This window comes from Rhinichthys klamathensis, unplaced genomic scaffold (genome assembly GCF_029890125.1).
Source record: "Rhinichthys klamathensis goyatoka isolate OS25496 unplaced genomic scaffold, OSU_Roscu_1.1 h1tg000744l_1, whole genome shotgun sequence".
In the NCBI taxonomy this organism is placed as follows: Eukaryota; Metazoa; Chordata; class Actinopteri; order Cypriniformes; family Leuciscidae; genus Rhinichthys; species Rhinichthys klamathensis.
The window spans coordinates 84,777-98,040 of record NW_026607154.1 but is presented as its reverse complement, the minus strand read 5'-3'; the positions used below and the strand labels follow the sequence as shown (position 1 = coordinate 98,040).

Sequence of the window (13,264 nt, the reverse complement as noted above, 5' to 3'; positions counted from 1 at the left end):
TAACGTTGTTTTTTTTAAATAGCCCACCTGAATACATTTTATTTAATTTATAAGAAATGTAAATGTGTGTTTAAGACAGATCTATCTTTTTCGTCGTCTCCAACATCCCTGTTTGTCACTGACCTCGTGAAGATAGTTCTGAGGAAAGTTCTAGAAACAAGTCGAGTATTTATTCCGATATTTCTACAGTCTAAAGACTCTTTGGGGTCACTGTACGTCCACGTGTCTTGTCCTATTCAGCAAGTAGATGGCGTCTTCCCGTAACACTAACACACCCGCTCATCCCTACAGAAAAGATAGCTGAGTCACATCTCCACACGCGCTCATTCAGGACACTTCCGAGGCTGTTTTTCGCGGGGTCTCGCGCTCGAACACAATGCTGACGATCACTCTGAAGACGCTCCAGCAGCAGACATTTAAAGTGCAGATAGACGAGGAGCTGACGGTGAGTGTGCGTGTTTGTGCCCGTGTAAACATGCCAGTGCGCGGGCATAACACGCTGGGAAACGCCGCGGCCTCCGGCGGCTGATACATGTGGGTCGCGCGCGCGGACAGCCGCTGTCATTGTAGAATAATACACTAGAATAGGTGACGTCACAGAGCCGCACATTCTAACGGCTATTAATTTGAAAATAACGGTCGCGTTGTTCACTTCAACGGTCTGTTTACACTCTCGTCTATGGCAAGCAGGTTTAACACCTATTCGATTAAACTAACTAGCATTTTATGTTACTTATTTTATTCACTAATCCGATTGTGACTAGTATCCTTTTGTATTTCATTGGTAACTATTCATTAGTACTTATCCCAAAAGTTCGTCACTAATGCTTATTACTTGTACTTGTTCCTTTGGGACTGCACTGTTATCCACACAAGTAACTATTTAATTGTCACACAAATTGTTCATTTTTCCCATTGACCTCACTGTTAACTATACACCAACTAGTATTGTCGCCTGTGCATCTTCTAGTTTTTCTATTAAATAAAATATTCCAGTTTTAGTCCTTATTTATTAGATACTAGTATTTATTTAGTAGACATTTGTATTTATCATTTATTTTCTCACTAGTTTTTCTTTTAATTACCATAAGTGATAACTAGTAAGAATGGCTATTTATATTTAATATTCAAAAGAAATTACTACTAGAAATGCAAAGTATGCTACTTACTAACAACCGAAATAGGCCTACACACAAGTGTCTAATGAATAATAGCCATAGATGCTAGTTTGATTTTAGGAATAAATATTAAAACAGCTTGCCATGCTTCTGATTTTCCTTGAATGACTAGGTTTATTGATTACTGATGTATGTACTATATTATGTTATAAAATATTTGTACAACTTTTTAAATGGAGTCAGATTAATGTGTCTCAGTCATTTAAATGGCACATTTTTTATAATTGTGCAACTTTGCAATGAGTATTTGAAATAATTTGTGGTGAAAATAATAATCTAATGAACAAAATGCAATATCATTCTGACTGTGTTTGAGCAAAGCAATTAGATGAAATGATTTCATAATTCAGCATGCGCCTATATATATTGTCTGTCTGGTGATCGTATGAATCCATTACTTTGGTTCTTTAAGATAGTTTGGAAAGCACATGATCATTCATTGCCTGATTTCATAAGCATACAGTTCATGAGTCATATCTCTCCTTTAAACCACAATATTGAATAGTATTGAATTTTATGAGAGTGAAATTTGTCCTGCACAAATACGTAATAAATTGCCAAATATATGGAATATAATTATAAGTCATTAGAGTAAAAGTAACAACTTATAAAACCTTAAAATACCTAAGAAAAACCTCAAACAAATCCAATTATGTCCCAGAGTATTTAGACATCACTGTATATTATTGACATACTTATATAAAAGTATCTGATGAAATATTGACCTTGTATATTGTAAATACAGGTAAAGGCTCTTAAAGAAAAGATACAGGAAGAAAAGGGGCAAGATGCTTTTCCAGCTGTCGGTCAAAAACTAATCTATGCAGGTCTGTTTCTTAATTTCCTCTGTCTTTGGACATTTTTATTTCTGGCATTGCAAAATTTAAATATTAAATACCATATTTTGTTTTTCCATGCATCACATTCTTCTTTGTGTGGATCTCTTATAAGATGCTCTTTGATTTTGACATGTGTTTTTCTCCATGAAACGCAGGCAAAATTTTGAATGATGATATACCTCTAAAAGAATACAAAATAGACGAGAAGAACTTTGTCGTGGTGATGGTTACAAAGGTACGGCTGTTTTATTTCTCGCAATCCTCTCATTGCCTTCTTCATCAGGTCTTTGCATTTTTACAGCATTATCAACATCTATAAACGCTTCACTTCCATTAAAAACCTAATCAGAATTATTTCTTTAAATTCTTAAAGTAGCTGTTTCAATCCATGTATTTTCCTTTTGAAGTTTGCGATACTGCATATAAATCGCTAGATGGAAATATCAAGATGTGCTTAAAATCTTAAAAATGTATGCACATAATAAACAAAAATACTTATGCTCAATAAACTTGAATAATTTCTTTATCCGATAAGAAAGCGTGTGATAGAAACACTATGTGCAACAAAAAAATCAACAGACGATGTGATTGGATAACTGGACTAACCAGTGGACCAATCGCATCGCACAGCATCTCACATTTTGTTTTAGTTGTTCTGTCATCAAAATGATTTGGTATTAATCCCACCCAGAAGTGTCTCACATAATTGCGTTCACAATTGCAAACATCAGGCATCCGAAGGCAAGAAAACATGACAGCGGTTATTATTGCGTTTCGTCTGTGCGCAAACCAGGCGCGATACTTGATAAAGAGTTTTTGTCCTAAGTTTTGTAAACGGTTTCTATTTCTGTGACGTCACGACTGGAAAAACGACATATATTATGTAGGGGGGGGAAAAGTGCCACAGTGGTTGCCTCAACTTTTATTTTTATCATCGTTAAGGGCCGTACACACCGGGACGAATATCGACGCGCGTTATTCGCCAGCGTTTTTTGTGTTCACACCCAAGCGATTTCCGCTGACGATGAGCCGAGTGAACATGCAAATTCATTCCCTGACATTAGATGGCGCTTAATGTAAAACAGAAAGTCCTATTTTGTAGTCGCTGTCGCGTTTGTCATATAGTTCTTTATGTTCCGACACCAACGAGACCAGCAGCTCTACATTCATCTTGCCTTGCATCTTCCTCGTCTTATTTCTTCCCGGCAGTGTAGACGCTACTTGGCGTACATCTTCTTCGCCGTTACGTATGTGTGCTCGGCAAGACCGTTTTGTGTTTGAGCGCCCCCAAGTTGTGTTTTACTGTAACTTCAGAAGCTCCAGACACGTGAGCAAAAGCGCCAATCTCATTGGTCGGATAGTTTTTGATGCGGCGCGTCAAACCAAAAAAACTAACCCGAGGCGTTTTAAAAAAATGACGCTTTTACGCGTGGCGTTTTTCGCGTCGGTGTGCACACTCACATAGGCCTGTCACGATAACAAATTTTGCTGGACGATAAATTGTTATAAATTAATATATTGTTATACATTTTTATTGTGCGATTAATTGATTTATCGACTATCGCGACAGGCCCTTTGTTTAGTCATGAGGCGTTAAACGTCTGCGAATATCGCGCGTGAAATTCGTCCTGGTGTGAACAGGCCTATAGTTTGCGCAAATCTCATATGTTTTATGCCATGTTCCAATATTTCGTAAAAGTTAAATTTGCAACTTTGGATGCAAACATAGCTAGTAGTTCTCTGTGCAGTCCTGTTTCTCTTTCTACAGCCTAAATCTGCCACACCACCACAAGCTCCTGCTCCAGTTAGCGCATCTCTCGCTGAAACCCCCGTCCATCTGCCCACGACTCCTGCCGCCTCCACAGTGCCTGAATCAACCCCCGCTCCGGCTCCTGTAGAGCCAGCACCCGTCACAGCGCCCCCTGCTGCCTCGGAGGCCGCTGCCGAAACGCCCGAGACTGTTAGCGAGACTCCTGCTCCGATCTCAGAAGAGGAGAACCAGGCCGCTCAAGAAGAGCAGGCCATCGCCCAATCAGAAGCCAGGTATGGCCACGCCCACAAAAAAAGCATGTTTTTTATTACTAAAAAGAATGAAAATCTCTTAATTTGTCTATTTTGTGTAGCATTATAGATGAGTTGGGTCTTTTAGAAGCAGCTGCATCCATACTAGGTAAGTTTGGGTTATTTGTTTTGTTATAAAGGAGACATGAACTTGACGTTAACATCTGTCGTTTTTTTAGTTACGGGTCAAGCGTATGAGAATTTGGTGACGGAAATCATGTCAATGGGTTATGAGAGGGAACAGGTTATATCCGCCTTACGAGCAAGTTTCAACAATCCGGACAGAGCCGTGGAGTACCTGCTTATGGTAAGAGTTGTATGTTTTATGCTTTAAATGCATATTTTTGCTTAAAGGCAACATGAAATGACATTTGCATCTCGTTTTATTTTGGAATGTGACACGTTTCTGAGTGAAACAGGATTTTCTTGCTAGAAAAATAAATTCAGAGATTGGGTCCATTTGGTTGGCAAAGTAGCTTATTTAATATATTGTTTGGATAATTACTCAACTTTTAAAAAATGACTTTTTAAATGTGTACCGGTATCTTACATCCATGCAAACCATTTAGATCACCAAACAACTTTACACACACACACACACAACACATATATATATATATATATATATATATATATATATTTACACACACCCATATGGCATAAATAACAAAAAGAGTAATGATAATTGTAATGATTAATACTAATATTGAAATATAATATTGAATAGATAAATTATTTTAAATTAGATATTAATGAGCTCTGGCGATGACAGTGATGATGATAAAAAGCATCTGCTCAAATTGAACCCTTCCAAGTTCCAGAAAGTAACAAGATATGTTTAATTTTATTCTTTTGTAATTGTTATTAAAATATCAGGAGTGTTTTATACCATTGCGGCAGTTAGAGATCCATCTGTGTAAAGCCCCTTTCACACTGAAATTCAGGAAAATACAATTTGTACCGGGATCGTTTGATTTTGGTTCATTCACACTGCCAGTGATTTTCCGGAATCTGTGAGTGCGTTCACACACACATCCCGTAAAGACACGTGACGTCAGGATGTGATAACTCCTGTCAGATGTCAGTTCTGCTGATAACTCATTTCTACACGGAGACGAGTCCATGCTCCCCAGTAGCGCCACTGGGTTTGCCGAGTGGCTCGTTCCCCATATGCTGTAGAAAGGCATCACTACGACACACCCCTTACGGCATTGGTCCTGGCTTTAGTTCACAGGGACTGATCCCAGCAATGTTTCTAGGTCCCCATCCCGGCTTCAATCCCGGGACGTGTTTGGGTTCACACAGAACAGACACTCTAGCGATTTTACGGCAATTTCCCGGGATCAACGCGCTGTGTGAAAGGGGCTTTAGAGATCGATCCGGGTTGCTAAAGACCTATGTTATAATGATTGGTGAAACGTTCATGGATTTAAGTGTTCATTGAAACATTGAGAAGTCATTTCATTTTTGGGGTCAAGACATTTCATGTTGACTTATAGCGCCTTATTTGACTTCACATATCAGTGTAATTCCGATTTATACCACACAAATTCACGAGTTGCTAATGTCCGTTCCTCAAGGGTATTCCCACAGAATCCGAGCAGCCGCCACAAGAAGTAGTTCAGCCCAGTGCCGTGTCCAACCCCACCCCCCCCGCCCCACAGCGACCTCAGCCTCCACCCGCCGCTGCCGCAGCCGCAGCCGCCACCGGTGAGTGGCCATTTGTTTAGGACTCATGGAAATAGACACTAGTTTGCCCTACAGCTGCTGCGTTCTTGCTAATTCGTTAAAATGTTATTTCGGTAGCACAGCTGATGGAGGAGTCTTGACTATTTCAGTACACTTGGATGTACTGGTGTTCTTTATATTAAAGGAGTAGTTCACTTTTTAAAAAACTTTTACTGATAATTTACTCACCCCCATGTCATCCAAGATGTCCATGTCTTTCTTTCTTCAGTCAAAAAGAAATTAATGTTTTTGATGAAAACATTCCAGGATTTTTCTCCATATAATGGACTTCAATGGTAGCCAAACGGTTCAAGGTCTAAATGACCGTTTCAGTTCAGCTTCAAAGGGCTTTAAACGATACCGGACGATGAATAAGGGTCTTATCTAGAGAAACGATCTGTCATTTCAAAAATAATAGTTTTATAGGCACAAATGCTCGCCTTGCGAACTCTCCTGTTCGAACTCGTTCATCAAAATGAACGAATCTTTTTTCGAGTCATTGACTCGAAAAAAGATTTGTTCATTTTGATGAACGAGTTTGAACAGGAGAGTTCGCAAGGCGAGCATTTGTGCCTATAAAACTTTAACTTTTTTATTTATTTTTTGAATGACAGATCGTTTCGCTAGATAAGACCCTTATTTATCGTCTGGTATCGTTTAAAGCCCTTTGAAGCTGCACTGAAACGGTCATTTAGACCTTGAACCGTTTGGTGCCCAGTAAAGTGCATTATATGGAGAAAAATCCTGGAATGTTTTCATCAAAAACATTAATTTCTTTTCGACTGAAGAAAGAAAGACATGGACATCTTGGATGACATGGGGGTGAGTAAATTATCAGCAAAAGTTTTTTTTAAAGTAAACTAATCCTTTAAGCGGATAAGGAAAATCTTAAAGTTGAAGTGTTTTTAACTTAATCGTCCTATTGTGTTGCGCATTTGATTTTTAAACTGTTTGAAACACTGGTTAAACTATTTACTTCTTCTTGAAATTTGGTGATTTGTTCTCATTTAGGGTCATGAATGTGCATGCAAAATATTGAGGCATAGATGTGTTTTGGAAAGGCTGTACACATTTTGGTGAATGCGATTGTGTTGGACCCCATTGCTTTCCATGCAATTCGCCAAAAGTCAACACTTTGAAAAACTACAAAGAAACATCTATTTTATTTTAGACACCTTTATTTTAGACTAAAATATGAATATGTTAGACCTTTGATGAAATTTTAGACTCAAGGTTTACTTGAACTTGAAGACTTTACTGTTTCACAGTCAAAGAAAAATTTCTTTTTGGTTGTTAGTTTTCTGAATGGATCTCAATTACTAGTTGCATCTCTGAAAATAAGTGTAAGAAACAGGCATAACAAAAATGATAAATGCTATTTACACTAAGTACAAATAATGTTAGATACTATTTATACTTGTAGTTATTTGCACATTAATCATAGTCCCTAAAACTAGTTGGAACAAAATATTAGATTTTTTTTTATTTCTCATATATATTTTTTTGTATCTGACAAGCTAGTCATTTTAGTAGCATTGATATACTATTATTCCTTTTTTATTATTTAAAAAAAAAGGAAAGTGTACAATAATCAACATTCATAAATATAAATGTAACCAAATTAGCCCAAAGGCTAGTTTTCACTGGTAGTCCCTTTTCCAGATGTTACTAGGCCTAAAAACTTGAGAAAATAAATATTATATTTGATATGTTGATATATGAAATATGTTGATATTTTGAATTAGTTTTTTTTTTATTTTGTAAAAAAAAAGTAAGTTTTAAAGTAATTTAGTAATTAAATAAAAAGTTAAAGTATTAGTCATTTTATTATGTTTTGAAGTTTTTTTTAAATGTCTACAAAACCTACAATAGAGGTTTTATGTGTTTACGTGACTTTTTAGTGTTTTTCGTAGTGTTGATTTTCGCCGGATTGTAACGCGAACACGCATCCATATTATCAACACATACAGCATTAACAATGAGTTAACATCAAAGTTTAAAGTAAACACACATTGACATTGTTTTTACTTGACATAAATTACACAGTGTTGCAGACAAAGTGCAAAACAAAGAAAATCCGTTTTTTTTTTTTTTACTTTTCCTTGATTTTTGGTCTTGGGCCAGACTCCTGTACAGCCCTTTCTATACTGTGAGCAGGTGCGGAGTCCGGATCCGCGCCGGTGACGGCGAACCCGCTGGAGTTCCTGAGGAACCAGCCGCAGTTCCAGCAGATGCGGCAGATCATCCAGCAGAACCCGACGCTCCTGCCGGCGCTGCTGCAGCAACTGGGCCGAGACAACCCGCAACTCCTGCAGGTGGGCGGAGCTTAGCCGAGTACCGGCCAATAGAGTGCTGCGGTGACAACTGGGAAATTTTCACATTCGTCTTGACTAGTCAAACATTTGGTTCCGCTGGTGTCTGAAATTTTCACACACAAAAGTAAAAAATAGAAATGTTACTTTGGCAACTAGCTGAAATAAATAAAGTTTTTGGTTTAACATTTTACAATAAAGTAATAAATTAAAATTAGTTAACTACATTAGTTAACATGAACTAATAATGAACAATACTTCTAAACCAACAATGAAATTAAAATTAATACAATTTGACAGCACTATATATATATATAAATCGATTAATCGTGTTTAATCGTATCTAACATAAAAGTTTGTTTATATAATATGTGTGTGTGTGTGTGTGTGTGTGTGTACACATATATATAAACACACATATTATATAAACAAACTTTTATGTTATATGTGATTAATCGATTTGAAACCGATTAATCGCATCTCAAATGAAAGTTAGTAAATATATGTGTGTGTATATATGATTATATTTATATATATTTATACACACACATATACATACATATATATTTTCGTGACATCGTACTTTAGAACAAAATGTCCAAGTATTGTCAACTTACATATACCACATACCTTATTTAACTCTTAAATTGAAAAACCCTATTATAAAAATTCATAGGAAAATCCTGAGGGAACCAGTGGCAAATTAGTCCCTTGGGTTTATGCATATGGTGTTAATTGAAAATGTATTTTAATATATATATATTATTATTATAATTTTTTCAATGTTAGGATTAATTAGTTGTATTATATTGTGAAAATAAAATTGATCGCTATTTGTCTGCTATTTGTTCACCACTTATTCCACTGTTAAACATGACTATATTCAATTTTGACTGAAAATTTTTATTTTACTATTTTCTTATGTTTTATATATATTTTTCTTTTTTTATTAATCTGAACTGTATAACACTTAGTGACTTTTGTGGCACTTGCTATGTGAACACAAAAAAAAAAAAAAAAATTAAATCATTGCCATGATTTGAAAAGATTAAAAGGTCCTTTAAAAAATACAAAAAATGGCCGCTATAAAATTTATTGTGAAATATAAAAAGAATCTACAAAGCCATGATGTTGGGTATCATTGAAAAATAATTTAAACAAATTCATAATTTTTTTAATTAAATAATTCATTGTAAAAATTGTGGAAACAAGTGGATCGTAATTGTTGCTTAAATATTACTTAGTACCATAATATTCTCTCAAAATATAAAAATATTAAATTATTGAACGAAGATATTACATTGATTTTACTGGGAAAAAAAAGGTTTACGAATGCCCAGAGCCGTTTACTGGGTGCTACGAATGTCAATCAAATGCGCCTGTACGTAGCTCATAGCCAATCGTTGCAATTATACCAGATGGCGTATGTAGAGCGACAGAAATTAGACGAGGAAGAAGACGATGGGTCAGAGATTTATGTGTACACGATGGCGTATGCATAGGTATCCATAATAAAGGCTAGATGTCTCGTCCGCGCTGCTGGCCAATGGAGGTCGATGTCCACACTGGCGGCCATCTTGTCACAGTCAGCTCGCTCACTCGTAACATTGTGTTTTAATGGCGCATGTACTTTTTAAAAAACCATAACTTGCTCAATTTTCTACCGATTTTCAAACGGTTTGGTTTGTTATAAACGTCAGAGATGTAGTTATGACACTGCACACTTATGAATAATAAGTGTATAAATAAATAAATAAATAATCCAGAATTATAGCCACGTTAATAACGTTTGTAAGAAACCAAACTGTTTGTAAATCCGTCAAGATAAGAGTATTTGTGTTCGTGCTGATCACTCATCTTACATCAGGCACCACAGAGCCCGCCAGAAAGCTTGCCTGTGACAAGATGGCCGCCGGTGATGACGATAGAGACTCCGCCGTAACACATCTAGCCTTTATTATGGATATCTATGGTCATTGTCTTGCTGCTCCCTCCCCGTTCTGTGATTGGTCCCCTCGCTGAGGCGAAAATCTGGTCCATGATATCCAGACCGCCTAGCAGCGTGAATAAAATCGCGCTGCGCAAAGGCAGTATGGGGAAACCCAGGCTAAGCTGCATCAAGAAGAACGAAATAAATATAATATATTCAGTTATTAGTTCAGTTTTGTGTATTTTCTGAGAAACCTGAAAAAATGACGTGGGCAATTATTTTAGGAAGGTGACGATATGTGTGCTTGCAGCAAATCACGCAGCATCAGGAGCGGTTCGTGCAGATGTTGAACGAGCCGCACGCCGTCGAGGCCGGAGCCGCCGGAGCCGCCGAAGTGCCCAGCGAACCACCGAGGAACTACATCCAGGTCACGCCGCAGGAGAAGGAAGCCATCGAGAGGGTGCGCGAACACTACCAGCGCTTTCTGGGAGATAAACTATCACGTCTGCCGTACTAGTGACAGCTATTGGGAAATTGTCACATTTATTTGACTAGTTAAACATTTGGTGTCGTGGAATTTTCACACAAAAAATTACAAAAATTAGAAATGTTACTTTGGCAACTAGCTGAAATAAATTAAGTTTTTGGTTTAACACTTTACAGTAAGTTCCCTTATATTAACATTAGTTAACTACATTAACTACATCTAAACCGAAAATAAAATTAACATTAATACGTTTTGACAGCACTATATATAAATATATATATATATATAAAAATATGTATGTATGTATGTATATATATATATATATATATATATTAGGGCTGTCAAATGATTAATCACGATTAATCACATCCAAAATAAAAGTTTTTTTTACATAATATATGTGGGTGCACTGTGTATAATTATTTTGTATATATATAAATACACACACAAGCATGTATATTTAAGAAAAAAATATTATTTATATATAAAATATTTATATATAATATAAATTATATATAAATCTATATACAGTATATACATGAAAATATTTCTTAAATATATACAAGCATGTGTGTGTATTTATATATATAAAATAATTATACACAGTGCACCCACATATATTATGTAAAAAAACTTTTATTTTGGATGTGATTAATCATTTGACAGCCCTAATATATATATAATATTTATAATATATACACACATATTATATAAACAAACTTTTATGTTATATGCAATTAATCATTTTGAAATCGATTAACTGTGATTAATCGCATCTTAAATGAAAGTTAGTAAATGTATATGTGTGTGTGTGTATTATTATATTTAAATATATATTTATTTACACACACATATGTATATATACATATATTTGAAACTTATATGCAATTAATCGATTTGATAGCACAATGATTATACAATGATAATGATTAACTATTACTAATTAACTAATACTAAAATTAAATTAAGATTATTTACATAAACAAGAAATTAATATTACTAAAAATGTATCCATATATTATTTTTTATATTTTATTGTTCTAATGGTCATGTAGTTGTTTTGTGAAAAAGCAGAACTAAAACAATTTAAAATAATGTATTTTAATTGTCATAATAATGTGTTTATTAATTATATTGTGTTATAATTTATTATAATTCAAGTGCTTTTAATTTATAATAGTTATAAAAAAAAATTTGCAGAATCTTAAAATCTGGTTATGTTTTGTAGTTAAAAGCTCTGGGTTTTCCCGAGGGACTCGTCATCCAAGCCTACTTCGCCTGCGAGAAGAACGAGAACCTGGCCGCGAACTTCCTGCTCCAGCAGAACTTTGACGACGAGTGAACGCCGAGGACGCCGGCGGAGAGGATGCTAGCGTGCGCATGCTGTGCGTTGTGTGTGAATGTGTGCGCTGAAGCGAATAGGAAGTCGACTGATCTTCCATGATGATTGTCGTGGAGTTTAAACTGAAGCCATGATGCGAGGTTATATATCAGCACAGCGTTTTATTTTGATAGATATAGCCGATCCTCCACGATGGGGTGTCTGTTGTCTGTCTGGTTTCTGCTGCTATCACTGCTGTGTGCGTCGAGTGAGTTAAAACCCAGCCAAAAAACTCTCTCAAGCTTCATTTTTCGCCATCAGAATTAATATTTTTCATCTGTATTATTAATAAATAGGCGATTCAGTCAGGGTAGATGCCAAATTTAGTTTGTCGTCAATGAAAACAAGCCCATTTTTGTTGACTTTCTCAAATAAATATGGTGTCTACTTCTCTAACTGCCATTTTATATCATTTTTAATGTTTCATTTCCTGTCCAGCTTTCATTCAGTGGATGCCACCAAACTACTTTGCAGTTATCCTATGTTAATATTAGAAATAAACCCACTGTATGGGGATGTTGGTGTTTTTAAACCCATGTTCAAAAAACAGTATTGATGGTTGAGATGTTTAAGTCAGCTACTTAACTAGATTTTATTTCTGTTATGTTTACAGTCTAAAGTTCCAACATAAAACCAGTTTGGTATGCAGTAGAAACTTGTGCAGTGGTTTTGAACGGAGCCCGAAATGCTGCAACAATCGTAGGTATTTTATGTAGTGAAGCAACTGAATGTGATCGAGTGTCTCAGCGCGTCTCTAAAACCTCATGAAAATATGCATACATGTAATTTAAATATTTGTACATATTTGAGTGAAGGAGAAAAAAAGAGTGTTGTCTTGGTCTCTGTTGTACACGTAAGACAGTGCCAAACGAAATTAGAAACTGAAAATGGAAGAAATTGCAGTGCAGTGTTTAAAGTGGATGCAGAATGCATATATTTTTATATAAATGATGTGTCCTGCTCCTATGGGTTTGCTTTGTATAGAGTTAAAAGTGCTGGAAGGGTGTTATTTTTATCTAGTTGGTTGAAAAAATAGTGTTCTAACAGGTACAGGCAAGAGTCCTGTTTACACTATGTGATGTAGTTTTGAGTTTTTATTCAAGCGTTTTGTATTCTTTCTCTTTTTTTTTGTCTCAAAGGATCTGATGTGTAGAAAGTAAACATGAAATAGTTTGGTCTTAAGCACAAAATGGTTTGCTGAGTGGTTTATGAATGTATTGTTTTAGTGGTGTGTGAAATAAATTGCTTTTAAAAAGCTTCATTGGAGTTTCCAATTGGATACTGCTTGTTCATTAGAAATGATCCATAATCAAACTGACAATGTGGTTTTAAAACCCTTACACAATGA

The 13,264-nt window shown here is 35.6% G+C and overlaps 1 protein-coding gene across 1 annotated transcript; it reads left to right on the top strand.

The window, feature by feature from the left end:
* The first annotated feature begins 219 nt into the window (after window positions 1-219).
* rad23ab (RAD23 homolog A, nucleotide excision repair protein b) lies at window positions 220-12,250 on the top strand. The gene is made up of 10 exons (XM_056242684.1): window positions 220-445; window positions 1,924-2,005; window positions 2,173-2,252; window positions 3,786-4,060; window positions 4,141-4,187; window positions 4,258-4,385; window positions 5,659-5,788; window positions 7,964-8,121; window positions 10,359-10,508; window positions 11,764-12,250. Exons 1-10 carry the CDS (start codon window positions 377-379, stop codon window positions 11,875-11,877), a joined length of 1,233 nt encoding a protein of 410 aa, XP_056098659.1. The 5' UTR covers window positions 220-376; the 3' UTR covers window positions 11,878-12,250.
* Window positions 12,251-13,264: the final 1,014 nt, after the last annotated feature.